General features: G+C 44.0%; 1 protein-coding gene across 1 annotated transcript in view; it reads left to right on the top strand.

Annotated features, from left to right (window-relative positions):
- Positions 1–14209, top strand: part of GLDC (glycine decarboxylase) — a 53048-nt gene that overhangs the window by 33026 nt on the left and 5813 nt on the right. Inside the window, exons 17-20 of the mRNA XM_086479705.1 lie at positions 11221–11346; positions 12222–12371; positions 12815–12927; positions 13545–13686. Coding sequence (XP_086335831.1) covers positions 11221–11346; positions 12222–12371; positions 12815–12927; positions 13545–13686 — 531 coding nt within the window. The remainder of the gene's footprint in view (positions 1–11220; positions 11347–12221; positions 12372–12814; positions 12928–13544; positions 13687–14209) is intronic.

The following is a 14209-nucleotide window of genomic DNA, read 5'->3' on the forward strand; positions in this document are numbered from 1 at the left end:
AGGAGAATTAGCAGTGATGGAGGTGGTCTGCAGTGACCTGGACAACAAACTGGTCTCCACAGATCTGACATTGATACACATAAGCCATGTAGATTCCACATAAGCTAGGTCTGTGGAAAATGCATATGCATTGTATGCCAACTCACTGGTGATGATGGACTGGCCACATCTTGAGATACCAACTGTGGAGAAACTGTCTTGCTGGTTCCAGGGTGTTTCAGAGAGAATCCTTCCACTTCTCATCCTCATAGGCAGCATCTTGGCCGTCAGGGTTGTTAAAGAAGCATAGTCCGAACCCTATGTTTCCCAATGCAGAGTTGCGATGGCATTGAATTTCATAAAAATAAATAATTTAATAGAATGTTACTGCAACAGGGTCAGCTCAAGCTGGGTGCCTCTGGAGAGGGACCCTGAACAAAGAAATACCTGGACGGCTATACCCTCACAGACTATGCATCTGCCCCTCACATGATCTTCACGTGCCTTTCACACGCACTCCGGTCCAATAGTGATTCTGGCCTGGGATCCTCCAACGCCTTCTGACTCCATATTGGATTCCTTCACTGTCTCCAGGCAGGCTGTTACCTTGTCTAGTTGCAGCTGCCATTAACGTTTGTACTCTCCTTACCTTTGTGTTTGTGCTGGCTCTGGAGGCCTTGTCTTGCATGAATAGATACAAGTTCTGTACAAGTTCAGCAAATCTCAGTGAAAGTTGTGGCCTAAGGCTTCAGCGAATCTAGATACCCATGCTGAGTAAGTAAAGCTAAGCAAACAGCATACTAAATCACACAACATTGTAACTCTTGAATGGTTCTGTTTTGGGTTTTTTTTCAACAGTTCTCCTGGTCAAAGGGAAGAGGTTTGAAAGGGGCAGTTGAATCTGACAGGTCAACAATTGGTTATGGGACCAGTGCCACCGCCACGGGTTTGGCTACTTAGACCGTGGCACTCACTTTGAGAAACCTGCTCCGTTGGGTCTAGAGAAAATGAAGAGCATCTTTGCCCGTAGGCTTGCCAAGCTGGTGAAGAGGGAGTTAAACTAAAGTTGTCAGGGGAGGGGAACCTCAATTCATCCCACTCCTGCCAGTCTGATCCAATGCCAGCAACAGAAGTCCAGAGCCTGAAGAGGCGTCTCAGGTCAGCAGGAGAGCATCTGAAGGGCAGCACAAAGGTATTCCAGCCCTCAAGCTTCATCAGGGGCCCAACTTAAATGCTTGTATGCAAATGTACAAAGCATGGGAAACAAACAAGAGGAGTTAGAAATGTGCACATGCCTGCAAGGCTATATGATCTTATTGGCATCGTGGAGATGTGGTGGGATGGCTCCTGTAATTGGAGCTGGAATGGAAGGGTACAGGCTTTTCAGGAAGCACAGGTAGGGGAGACAAGGAAGGTGTGTTGCCCTCTGTGTCAATGACCAGCTGGAGTGCATGGAACTCTGCCTGGGGAAGGACGAGGAACTGACAGAGAGCTTATGGGTCAGGATTAAAGGGAGCACAGGGACAGGTGACATTATAGTGGGGATCTGCTACAGGCCACCTGACCAGGAAGACTGAGCGGATGAGGCCCTCTATAGACAGATAGTAGCAGCCTCACATTCACAAGCCCTGGTCCTAATGGGGGACTTCAACCACCCCGATATCTGTTGGAGGGACAACACAGCAGGGCATAAGCAATCCAGGGGTGTTCCTGGAATGCATTGATGATAACTTCCTTCTCCAAGTGGAAGAGCAGCCAATGAGGAGAGGAACTATGCTGGACCTTGTTCTCACCAACAAGGAGGGGCTGGTGGAGAATGTGAAGCTCAAGGGCAGCCTTGGCTGCAGTGACCATGAGATGGTGGACTTCAAGATCCTTAGGGCAGCAAGGAGGGTGCACAGCAAGCATGCTACCCTGGACTTCAAGAAAGCAGACTTTGGCCTTTTCGGGGAACAGCCTGGTAGAGTACCATGAGATACAACCCTGGAGGGAAGAGGGGCCCAAGAAAGCTGGTCAATATTCAATGATCACCTCCTCCAAGCTCAGGAGTGATGCATCCTGACAAAGAGGAAGTCAGGCAAAAATGCCCAGAGACCTACATGGATGAACAAGGAGCTCCTGGACAAACAAACAAAAAAAAAGAAGTCTACAGAGGGTGGCCACAAGGACGGGTAGCCTGGGAGGAATACAGAGAAAGTGCCTGGGCAGCCAGGGATCAGGTTAGGAAAGCCAAAGCCCTGGTAGAATTAAATCTGGCCAGGGACATCAAGGACAACAAGAAAAGCTTCTGTAGGTATGTCAGTGACAAAAGGAAGACTAGAGATAATGTGGGCCCTCTCCAGAAGGAAACAGGAGACCTGGCTACCTGGGATATGGAGAAGGCTGAGGTACTCAAGGACTTTTTTTGCCTCAGTCTTCACCAGCAAGTGCTCCAGCCACACCGCCCAAGTTGCAGAAGGCAAAGGCAGAGGCTGGTAGAATGAAGAGCCGCCCACTGTAGGAGAGAGGATCCGGTTTGAGACACCTAAGGAACCTGAAGGTGCAAAGTCCATGGGACCTGATGTGATGCATCAGCAGGTCCTGAGAGGACTGGCAGATGAAATTGCTAAGCCACTATCCATCATATTTGAGAAGTTGTGGAGGTCTGGCAAAGTTTCCACTGAGTGGAAAAGAGAAAGCATAACCCCCATATTTAAAAAGGGAAAAAAGGAAGACCCAGGGAATTACAGGCTGGTCAGTCTCATCTCTGTGCCCAGCAAGACAATGGAGTGGATCCTCTTGGAAACTCTGCTAGGGCACATGGAAAACAAGGAGGTGATTGGTGACAGCCAACATGGCTTCACTAAGGGCAAATCATGCCTGAGAAATTTGGTGGTCTTCGACGATGGGGTTACAGCGATGGTGGATAAGGGAAAAGCAACTGATGTTATCTACCTGGACTTGTGTAAAGCATTCGACACTGTCCTGCCTGACATCCTTGTCTAAACTGGAGAGACATGGATTTGACAGATGGACCACTTGAGTGGTGGATCAGGAATTGGCTCGATGGTCACACTCAAAGAGTCAGGGTCAACAGCTCAATGTCCAAGTGGAGACCAGTGACAAGTGGCATTCCTCAAGGGTCGGTATCGGGACCGGTGCTGTTTGACATCTTTGTTGGTGACATGGGCAGAGGGATTGAGTGCACCCTCAGCAAGTTTGCTGACAACATCAAGCTGCATGGGAGGCCATTGAGGGACCCTGACAGGCTTGAGAGGCGGGCCCATGCAAACCTCGTGAAGTTCAGCAAGGCCAAATGCAAGGTCCTGCGTCTGGGTCAGGGCAATCCCAAGCACAGATACAAGCTGGGCTATGAGTGGATTGAGAACAGCTCTGCAGAAAAGGACTTGGGGATGCTGGTGTATGAAAAACTGAGTATGAGCCAGCGATGGGCGCTCACAGCCCAGAAAGCCAATGGCACCCTGGGCTGCATCAAGAGAAGTGTGGCCAGCAGGTCAAGGGAGGTGCTCTGCTCTGGTGAGACCCCACCTGCAGTACTGTATTTAGCTGTGGGGCCCTCAGCACAAGAAAGACATGGACCTGCTTGAGCAGGTCCGGAGGAGGGCCATGAAGATGATCAGGGGTCTGGAGCACCTCCACTATGAGGACGGGCTGAGAGAGCTGGGGTTGTTCAGCCTGGAGAACAGAAGGCTCCAGGGAGACCTTACAGCAGCCTTCCAGTACTTCAAGGGCGCCTACAGGAAAGGTGGGGAGGGACTCTTTATCAGGGAGTGTAGCGGTAAGATGAGGGGTAATGGTTTCAAACTGAAAGAGCATAGATTTAGAATAGTTATTAGGAGGAAATTCTTTCCTGTGAGGGTGGTGAGACACTGGAACAGGTTGCCCAGAGAAGCTGTGGCTGGCCCCTCCCTGGTAGTGTTCAAGGCCAGGCTGGATGGGGCTTTGAGCAACCTGATCTGGTGGAAGGTGTCCCTGCCCATGGGGGGGGGGGTTTGAAACTAGATGATCTTTAAGGTCCCTTCCAACCCAAACCATTCTATGATTCTATAATTCATTCTATTTAAAACTTACTTATTTAAGCTAAACAACTAATATCTCATAACAACGGTGCCCTATGGAGTCAGCTTTCCCCTGTCCAAGGTAAAGAGAGCCCCAGGTGCACACTACCTGGCGCCCTCTGGTTCTTCCTGTGTGGCTGGGGTAGGACATGGGGAAGAGGCACGGTGCACGCACCTTGAAGCTAGAAGCCCATGTACTTGAACTGCAGGGGAAGACAGCTGCTAGGAAGGGACCAACCAAGATGGCTGCTGCACCAGTTTCTTCCAAGACAGTGGAAGGCAGCCAGCAGTCCCCCAGATACAGAATAAGGGCTGAAAATGCCTGCTCTGAGTTTGGTGAAGGGATTTCTCATCTGACATCACAGGAGTAAGAAAGTGAATACTACAACCAGGAATAAAGGTCTCTGCCTCTGGCTAGGCAGAGGTAGTGGATAGCAAAGTTTAACAGACCATATGGCCTGGCACATCAGATCCACAGGGGTATAAGGCTTTGGTGGGTACTGGTACACAGTGTACCATAATGCCATCACGGCAGGAGGGAGCAGGACCCATCTGGATTTGTGGAGTGACAGGGGGATACCAACAGTTGTCTATGTTGGAGGCTGAGGTGAGCCTAACAGGGGAGAAATAAATGGCAGAAGCATCCTATTGTGATTGTCCAGAGTCTCCATGTGTCCTTAGGGTATTTCAAGGACCCAAGAAGGTACTGGTGGACCTTTGGTATAGCCACAGTGGACAGAAAGAAGATTAAACAACTGTCTACCTTGCCTGGCCTCTCCATGGTTCGGTTGTTGGATGACAACAGCAGGAGCTGGTTGCTACCATGATGGTGCAGCAGTGGCAGTAGCACACCAACCAAGACTAGCTGGTTACCATCCATGAATTGATTCATCTATTGGAGAGCCAAGGAGTGATAAGCAAGACTGAATAACCCTTAAATAGTCCCATAAGGCCATGTAAAATCTGTCAGAGAATGGAGGTTATCAGTGGACTATCATGGCCTGAACAAAGTGATGCCACCATTGCATGCTGCCGTGCGGGACAAGCTAGAAATCCAATAGGAAAGGGAGTCAAAGGTGGCCAAGCAGCATGCCACAACTGATATTGCCAAAGCATTTTTCTTTGTCCCTTTTGCAGCAGAGCGCAGACCACAGTTTGCTTTCATGTGGCAGGGTGTCCAATACACCTGGAACCAACTGTCCCAGGGCGGGAAGTACAGGCCTACCTACCTATCAGTCTTTGGTTGATACAGACTGCACTGGAACAGGGTGAAGCCCTTGAACACCTGCAGTATCTGGATGACATATATGAGGCAACACAGCAGAGAAAGTGTTTGAGAAGCAGAAAAGAATAATCCAGATCATTCAGAATGATGGTTTTGCCATAAAACCAACGCAAGGACCTGCACAAGAGATCCAGTTCTTGGGACTAAAACAGCAAGATGGCCGTTGTCACACCCCTGGGGCTGCAATCAATAAGATACTAACTATGTCACCACCAGCTAACAAGGAAGGCACACAGGCTTGTCTAGGCATTGTGGATTATTGGAGAATGCCTGTGTATGGCAGGTTACAGTCAGCTTGTGAGCCCTTTTTATGAGTGACCCTAAAGAAGAACTATTTTGAGTGGGGCCCTGAGCAGCAACAGGCCTTTGAGCAGATCAAAGAGGGGATAGTTTATGGGGTAGCCCTTGGGCCCATCTGGCTGGGAGCAACTGTGAGGAACATACTTTACGCTGCAGCCAGGGAGCATGGCCTCAACTGGAACTTCTGTCAGAAAACATCTGGAGAAATATGAGGTCAGCCTTTACAGTTTTGGAGGTGGGGGTATCGAGGATCCAAGGCCCACTACACTCTGACTGAAAAAGAGGTGCTAGCAGTGTACAAGGGGGGCTGAACTGCCTCAGAAGTTGTTGGTACAGAAGCACAGCTTCTCTTGGCAGCACGACTGCTTGTGCTGTACTGAATGTTCAAATGATGCTGCATTGAGTAAATGGGTAGCATTGGCCATGCAACAGGGTTGGATGGGGAACCCCAGGAATCCAGGAAGAGATCATGGACTCATCAGAAGGCATAAATTTCAGAGCATCACTCAAGGAGGTGACTCATGTGCAAGAGGTGCCATCATATAATGAGTTATCAGAAGGTGAAAAGCAGTATGGTCTGTTTTCCAGTGGATCCTGTTGCGTTGTAGGAAACAATCAGAAGTGGAAGGCTGCTGTGTACAATCCTACACATCAAGTTGTCAAAACCATCAAAGGAGAAGGCAAGTTGAGCCAGTTTGCAGAAGCTGGCCCTAGAAATAGTGAATGAGAAAAGCAGCCATTACTCTATGTCAATACTGACTCATGGATGGTGGCAAATGCCCTGTGAGGGTGGCTGCATCATCAGAAGCAGGCCAACTGGCAGTGCAGAGGTAAACCCGCCTGGACTGCTGCCTTCTAGCAAGACATTGCTGCCTGGGTAGAAAGCACTACTGTAAAGATACATCATACAGATGCTCACAAGCCCAAGGGCAGCACTGAAGAACTCCAAGACAATGAGCAGGTAGATCAGGTTGCCAGAATTTAAGTGCCTCAGTTAGACCTGGACTGGGAACTTAAGGATGAATTAATCATAGCTCAGTGGGCCCATGAAATGTCAGGAGGTTTATGAAGAGACATAAAACATATAGATGGGCTTGTGATCAAGGGGCGGACCTAACCATTGAAGCCATCACACAGGCTACTCATGAACGTGAAATGGTGATTCAGACCTTCAGTGAGATGGAACTAGGCCAGATGTCCATGCCTCAAAAGAAAATGGGCAATGAGAGTGTTTTGGTTTTTCAAGGTCGTATGACACTCCCTCTCCAGTTTTTTCGCTTACAAAGGGAACAGGAAATTATTATCTAAAACTTACACTGCTTATAATGTCAGTTGGTTCCCAGTAGAGTCACTCCTGACAGAAGAAGCCGATAAGCCTCTGGTATGCCTTGGCAGCTACTCATAGAAATCTCTAGGTTCATCCAGTTCTTGTCCATTCAAACTGTTTCAAATAAATTTCTATAGGATATATAGAGGTAATCTTGCCTCACAAGGGCCACAAAACCTGCAGATGAATAATGCAAATCATCTGAGGAGCATCTTCAGTTGGTAGAGCTAGTCTAAAGGCTTGATTTGTATTCTCTTCTGTACTAACTACCTGAAACTTTTGACCTCAAGGAGTCACTTCTCAGCTATACTGTTGTAAGATGGGAAAAGAGAGTTCTTGTCAGCCTGAGAGGTGATACAACTGTAGTTAACCCCAAAGAGGAATCAGTTCTTACTAGTGCAGTATGTTTAATAGAATTTTGAATTCTAATTTTCTTTTAAAGAGAATTCTTTATTTGCATTTAATGGTAGGCAGTTACAGCTGAAAAATCTGAAGGTAATACTGTTCTGATTTCTGAACAATCTGTGGTGCCTGGAAGAAAGGCTGACTTATCATAGGTTTTAGGTGTAAGTCTAATCGGAAGTGAAGTAGGTTGAAATACGTAAATGTGAGAAGTTGGTGTTAACAAGTTTCATTTTGGAGAGGTGATTGCATGTTTGTGATATAAGAACAGCCAGATTAGCTCAAACTAAAAGTCTGTCAATCCTAGCATTCAGTCTTACAGTCGTCAATAGCAGACTGATAGACTCCTCTTACAGCAAGGAGTACAAGGACAAAGCAAGTATACAGTCATACTTACCCAGCACATGGCCCCAGCTTCTACATATCTGTGGTTTGGGAACTACCCAATCCAAAGGAATCCAAAGGCACTGCTTATGCATTTTTCTGCAATTGAATTTGATCACTTGACCTCTTAGAAGGAAGCTTCTGATATTTACAGTATCTTGGAGAGACTGTTCAGTGGCTTTATCACCCATTATCATATAATCATATTTCTTCATAAGAAATGCTTCCTCTTATTTATTTGAACTTGACATATTACAATTTCATCTAATACCCTTTCACTCTTGAAGGATAATGAACAGTTCTTATCTGTTCACAGTTGGCATATCATGTGTTAATTCTGAGATTTTTATTATATCCTTATCCATCCTTATTTCTCTCTTCCTAGTTGGATTGCAGTTGTTTGTCCATCCTTCTCAAAAAAGCCATCTCATAACTTTGGTTATCCTCAGAGCTTCCGTGTTCCTTTTTCTTTATTCTCTATTTCCTTTCTAGCTTTTAATGTAGTTGCTTTCCCCCCTGCAACACAGCAACATGTTTTGAGTTATGATAGGTTCAAAACTATGATCCCGGTTGCATATTGTTAAAATTTGGTTTCTTGTGTAATATTCTAGATCTGTCTGACTCCAGTATATTCTGTTTTGAATGCTGTTACTCAGTACTGTGGGTTCTCTTTTGAAGTATGCAATCAGTTCTTTTATAGTGACCTGGGTGATTTTGTACTAATAGGATATTTGACATTTCACTGTACATCTCCATTACAAACCAATTATGAGGAAGTCAAAACGCCAGGGAACCAGCACAGATATCTATCATGTTCTATTAGGGTCACCTTTCTCCACAGTGAAAACTGACTGTTTTTCTTTTTGTTTCTTTCCTGTGTTTTCATGAAATATTTATCCATGTGAACCTTCCCACTTACTTCTCTGGAAATTAGTTTAGTTTGGGACCCCATCAAAAACTTCTTGGACATCTGAGATTAATTAGATATTCTTCTTTCACACAGTCATAGAGTTGGCTTTAAACAGCAGGAAAAAAGTTCTTAGTGCAATAATATTCTTGTTTTCTGAACCTGATTTTATACTTGGTTTTGGAACTCATTTGCCTTCTCAGAATGGAAGGGTCATTGTTGTGACCTGCTGTGTGAGGAAACTACCTAAAATTGAATAGTGAGTGTTGTCTTGTTCCATCTTTCTTTCTTTGTTGCATCCAGATCAGCTCAAACTTCTTGGAAATCAGCCAGTCTTTACAATTACAAACTTTGTTTTGTGAGTAGTTTTACTCAGTGGGAACTGAAATTAGGTTGAAATTGTATTCCTTGCACAGTTATCTTCTGATTATTCACGTATGCATTACTGTTTTGTTTATTCTGTGCAAGATTCTTGGGCTTCTGTGGGTGTCCATAGTCCTTCTAAGCTAAGAAACACCCAGAGGTTAACTGCACAGAAGAGAGATCCTGTGGGCTGCTTGCAGTTACTCACACTTAACAGATTTCAAATGTTATATTAAAATCAAGATAATCTTGGAAAAAAAAGGCGGGAGGGGGAATGAAAGAAGAAAGCCCACAAAATGTTGACCTTTCAACTGAAGTGACATTTTCTCCTGGGCTGGAGAAAGTAAGTAACCCAGCAGTCAAGCTTCTTGCAGCTGGCCTCATTTGGATTTGGTGCTCCCTTGTGGCCAGCAGGTTAAGGGAGGTGATTCTGCCCTTCTGCTCTGCCCTCGTGAGACCCCACCTGGAATACTGCGTCCAGCTCTGGAGCACCCAACAACAGAAAGACATGGAGCTGTTGGAGCGAGTCCAGAGGAGGGCTACCAAGATGCTCAGAGGACTGGAACACCTTTCCTATGAGGACAGGCTGAGAGAGTTGGGCTTGTTCAGCCTGGAAAAGAGAAGGCTCCGGGGAGACCTTCTAGTGGCCTTCCAGTACCTGGAGGGGACCTACAAGAAGGCTGGGGAGGGACTTTTTACAAGGGCCTGCAGTGATAGGATGAGGGGTAATGGCTGGAAGCTGGGAGAGGGCAGGTTTAGCCTAGATCCAAGGAAGAAGTTCTTCACCCTGAGGGTGGTGAGACACTGGCACAGGTTTCCCAGAGAAGCTGTGGATGCCCCCTCCCTGGCAGTGTTCAAGGCCAGGTTGGATGGAGCCTTGAGCAGCCTGGTCTGGTGGGAGGTGTCCCTGCCATGGCAGGGGGGTTGTAACTAGATGATCTTTGAGGTTCCTTCCAACCCAAACCATTCTATGGTGATTCTATGATTCTATGAAAAAAAGTATCAACATTAACTGACAGCTCACGTCTGTCTGCTTTGTTGCCTGATAATAACTTCTGTACCCAGCAGCTGCAGATGCAACCCAGCAAGACTGGGTGGCAATGTAGACTCACTTTACATTTCTGCTATGCAGCTAAAATGACCACAACTGTGCCACAGTGCTTCCCAGCACTGGGGCTGGGATCCCTGTGTTTCAGCACAGCTATACAGTAAAACATTGACAGTTCACTGCAAGAATAGCAAATATCCAGGTGCTGAGACAGACGGGTCAGTTCCTTGGAACAGCTTTTAATATAATTAACATTTGTTTCAGCATCTCTATGGAACATGAGGTAGAGCAGAGATCATCGTGCAGTTTCTCATGAAAACAAAGTGCCTTACTGTCAGTTATTTAATGCAGCTAAGTTTGAGTAACTTACATAATAAACTTAGTTAAATTAATCCTTCCAAGAGAATCATAATATCCTCACTGAATAGAAGCAAAGGATTATTTTTAGAGGAGGTATATTTAGTGTCTTTAGAAGGGGTGAAGTTCCTAGCAAATGTCTGGAATTATCCTGAGAGCCATTTTCTTAACTATCATGAACAAAAACCTACTTTTTACTTATTTAAATAGTACTTATTAAGTACTTTTACTTATTTAAGTACTTATTTTACTTATTTAAGTAAAAGTACTTCTCACTTTTTTTTTTGAATGAACTGTATAGAGCATGTAACTAGCTATTTGAAACTTCTTAGCTATAGCCAAAGTACTTCAGTCTAAATTTTTGTTTTGAGTAGAATACAGAAGAATATGGTGAACAATTCAGCTGAAGATGTGGTGAAAAGTTGGAGAGATTTTCCTTTGAAGTCATTGTATATATGGAGACTAATTACTGTAAAAAAAAAAAAAGTCTTTTTTAAAAAAAGGGGTGTAAGAGGAAAGGATCTTAAGTGTGAGTGAGATAATATTCTGGAACTGCAGCCCTGAATATGATTTATGCAGCAAACAAAACTTTTTTTCTCTAATAAGTATTTAGATGTTGATACTTGAATGGATTTTCTTAAAAAAAAAATGAGTTGCATGCTTCTGTACAAGTGGCAATTTGCCAGTAAACATTCCCTCAGGATCCCTTTTGAAAACTTTGGTAATAAGTTGTAGCTGAGTGTAGACAATAATGCTTTAAGATTTTTTAACTCGTTATACTTTAGCCCCTGCTTCTTTTTCCCTTCTAAGGTTTGCCTTATTCCTAAATCTGCTCATGGTACAAATCCAGCAAGTGCACAAATGGCAGGGATGAAGATTCAGCCAATTGAAGTGGATAAAAATGGGAGCATTGATATCTCCCATCTAAAAGCAATGGTGAGTATTTAATTATCTTTAATTTTCAAGGCAGGAACACTTCTCTACAGGTCATAGTGTTGGCAGATGAATTAGGTTTTTCTTCGAGAGAAAGAAAACAGGGCAATAATAGTGAATACATGCTTGAAAAGGATAAGTAATTCTTTCTTTTTTTTTGCTCATTCAGTCTCTAGCCATGTGACACTTGTGAGATTTCCTTTAATTTAAGGATCTTTGGTGCATGAGTGGCTCAGAGAGTCTTTCTACACAGTAGGCTCTTTTATAGCAGACCTTTTTGGTCTACATCTAGTATTTGAAATGAATGAAGCCCGTTCATGAGCGTGAAGCATTTGAAACTGCCCTTTAGACTTCATTTGGAAAAGTTCAAGCCCACCTCTGCTGGGGAAGGTGTTGCTAGGCAACCTTTTTCACTTTTTTGAGTAGATTGTCTGCAGGTAAATCTTGGGAATCCAAAGGATTAGCAGGACACATTTCTAAAAATACATATTTGAGCAGGCTTTTATGGTAGTCAAAGAATGGTATTGCTGAAAGTAGGATAGTCATTAGATCACATTACCTTGAAGACCAGATGTCACTTGGCTTGTCTTAAGGTCCCAGAAGTGACTATTATTCATACATGTTTGTAATACCATGCCTTCTTACCTGATTTAAAGTTTTGATTTATTGAGGAAATACTCTTTTTCCATAAGTATTGCTGAAGTAGAGAGCCCTGTATCTTTTGCTGACTATGATGACTTATACTACCTGCTGATAGACTTGCTTCTCACCTCCAAAACACTTCATGACCTTAATCACATGTTTTTTGTAAAAATCTTCTCTTAAGTAGCTTTAGGAGCCTCAAAGACCCTTTTTTCTCCCTCCCTCCTTGCCAACAGGTGGACAAGCACAAAGAGAGCTTGGCAGCCATCATGATCACATACCCTTCCACCAATGGTGTGTTTGAAGAAGAGATCGGAGATGTATGTGACCTGATTCACAAACATGGAGGCCAGGTTTACCTAGATGGAGCAAATATGAATGCCCAGGTATAAAATCTTCTAGGTAGATTTATTACAACTGGGAGTGTATGTTTCCTTGGAATAAAAGTAGCACAACAGTACTCAGTTCAGCTCAAAACAAAGCTTCCTCACAAGATGGCACAGTGTTTCAGGGAGGAGATGGTTTCCAAGAAAGGTGATAAAAATTAGATGGTGAAAATAATTCTGTTTTATCTGATTTTGCCCTGAAATATGTTGTAAAATGTGTGAGTTGTTCACTGAAATTGGCTTAGTCTGCCTAATCTTTGTCAGAGACATTCTTTACAGACATTAATAAGAATTCCTAAAGCAAAAAATTGTTTGCTTTATGATACATCACGTTAAAGAGAAACAGGAAAACATCTCTTTTTCAACCTGTTTTTCTTGAATGAAGTAATAGGTCTTGAAATGGCATGTAAAAAATATTTTGAGACAGAGTATTCCCTTCACAGGTGGGTCTGTGTCGTCCTGGAGATTATGGCTCTGATGTCTCTCACTTAAACCTTCACAAAACCTTTTGCATTCCCCATGGAGGAGGAGGACCTGGAATGGGACCAATTGGAGTGTGGGTATCTCTTTACTAGCCTTAAAACAAAAAATCCCTTAGTGAGTCTTGGTTGGCAGTTCACTTAAGTACAGAGCCATGAATGGGAGAGGTCTACTGTTGCTTGTAAAGTTTTCTTCTTCTCCAGGATAGTCACATGCTGATCTCATGAATGGTGAGGTTCACGTGCATTCCCAAACCCTCACGTTCATGTTGGCCTTTTAGTGTGTATGGTAGACCTCTCTTAGCAGTCTGTTTTTTGAGTGAATGCAGAGATGATCCGTGGACTTTGAGGGCTGATATTGTACGTAGCCTGGAATGCAGAAGTGGTACATGCACTATGTGGATCTATCCTATAGGGCAATCATATTCCTTTAAAAGAAAACAATCTTACTCTTTTAAAAAAATAATTTTGATTTGAATAGCTGCACGAATATCTTGTGATAGGTTGAAAACTGAGTGCCATCCTCCATTGTCACCACTTCCATTAATAAACTTTCTGTTGAAGAAGACATAGATCAGACTTCCTGGAGGACTGTGTTTGGAAGGAAGTTGAAGAGAAACTACTGCTGAAACTGTCCAGAAATGGTAATACAGGAACACACATTTAAGTTCTAAAATCAATGTTTTTGTTTTAGGAAGAAACATTTGGCTCCTTACTTGCCTACCCACCCTGTCATCAAAATACAGCTGGATAAGGATGCATGTCCTTTGGGTACTGTCAGTGCTGCACCTTGGGGTTCCAGTGCTATATTGCCAATTTCCTGGGTGTATATCAAGGTGTGTAGACTTTTATGAGGCGTATCAGCTGAAGAGTTGTTTCTGTTTCAGCAAGTCTGAGGAGCACGGGAACCACATGAAAAGGTTTAAGAGCAACTTGTCATAAAATGTTTGCACAAACTGAAATGCATAAGACTGCAGCACAGTCATAGGTTATTTACACCATTTGAACCTCCTTGTTTTCCAGTAGGACAATGGAACAGCCTATTGCCATCTGTTGCAATAGGAAAGGATGGCAGGACAACTGCTGTATCTATGCAGCCTGCTTAATTTTCTTGTCTCTTGTCTGTAATAATTCTTGAGACAAGTGGACACAAGGCAGAAAGCAGGCTTGCCCCTCCACTGTCTCTGACATCGAAGTTTTAATGTTTAAAAGCTGCTTGGTAATTACTGTTCTTCCAAGAGTATTTTTGGTTGTATGCTGCAGTATTGTTATACTAGACCTGCATGTAGCATTTAACTTTCCAAAATCTGTTTAGTAAGAGCCTGAATTCCAGGGGATTTGAAAACTGAACTTAGTTTT

This window comes from Leptosomus discolor, chromosome Z (assembly GCF_034619465.1).
Source record: "Leptosomus discolor isolate bLepDis1 chromosome Z, bLepDis1.hap2, whole genome shotgun sequence".
NCBI lineage: Eukaryota > Metazoa > Chordata > Aves > Leptosomiformes > Leptosomidae > Leptosomus > Leptosomus discolor.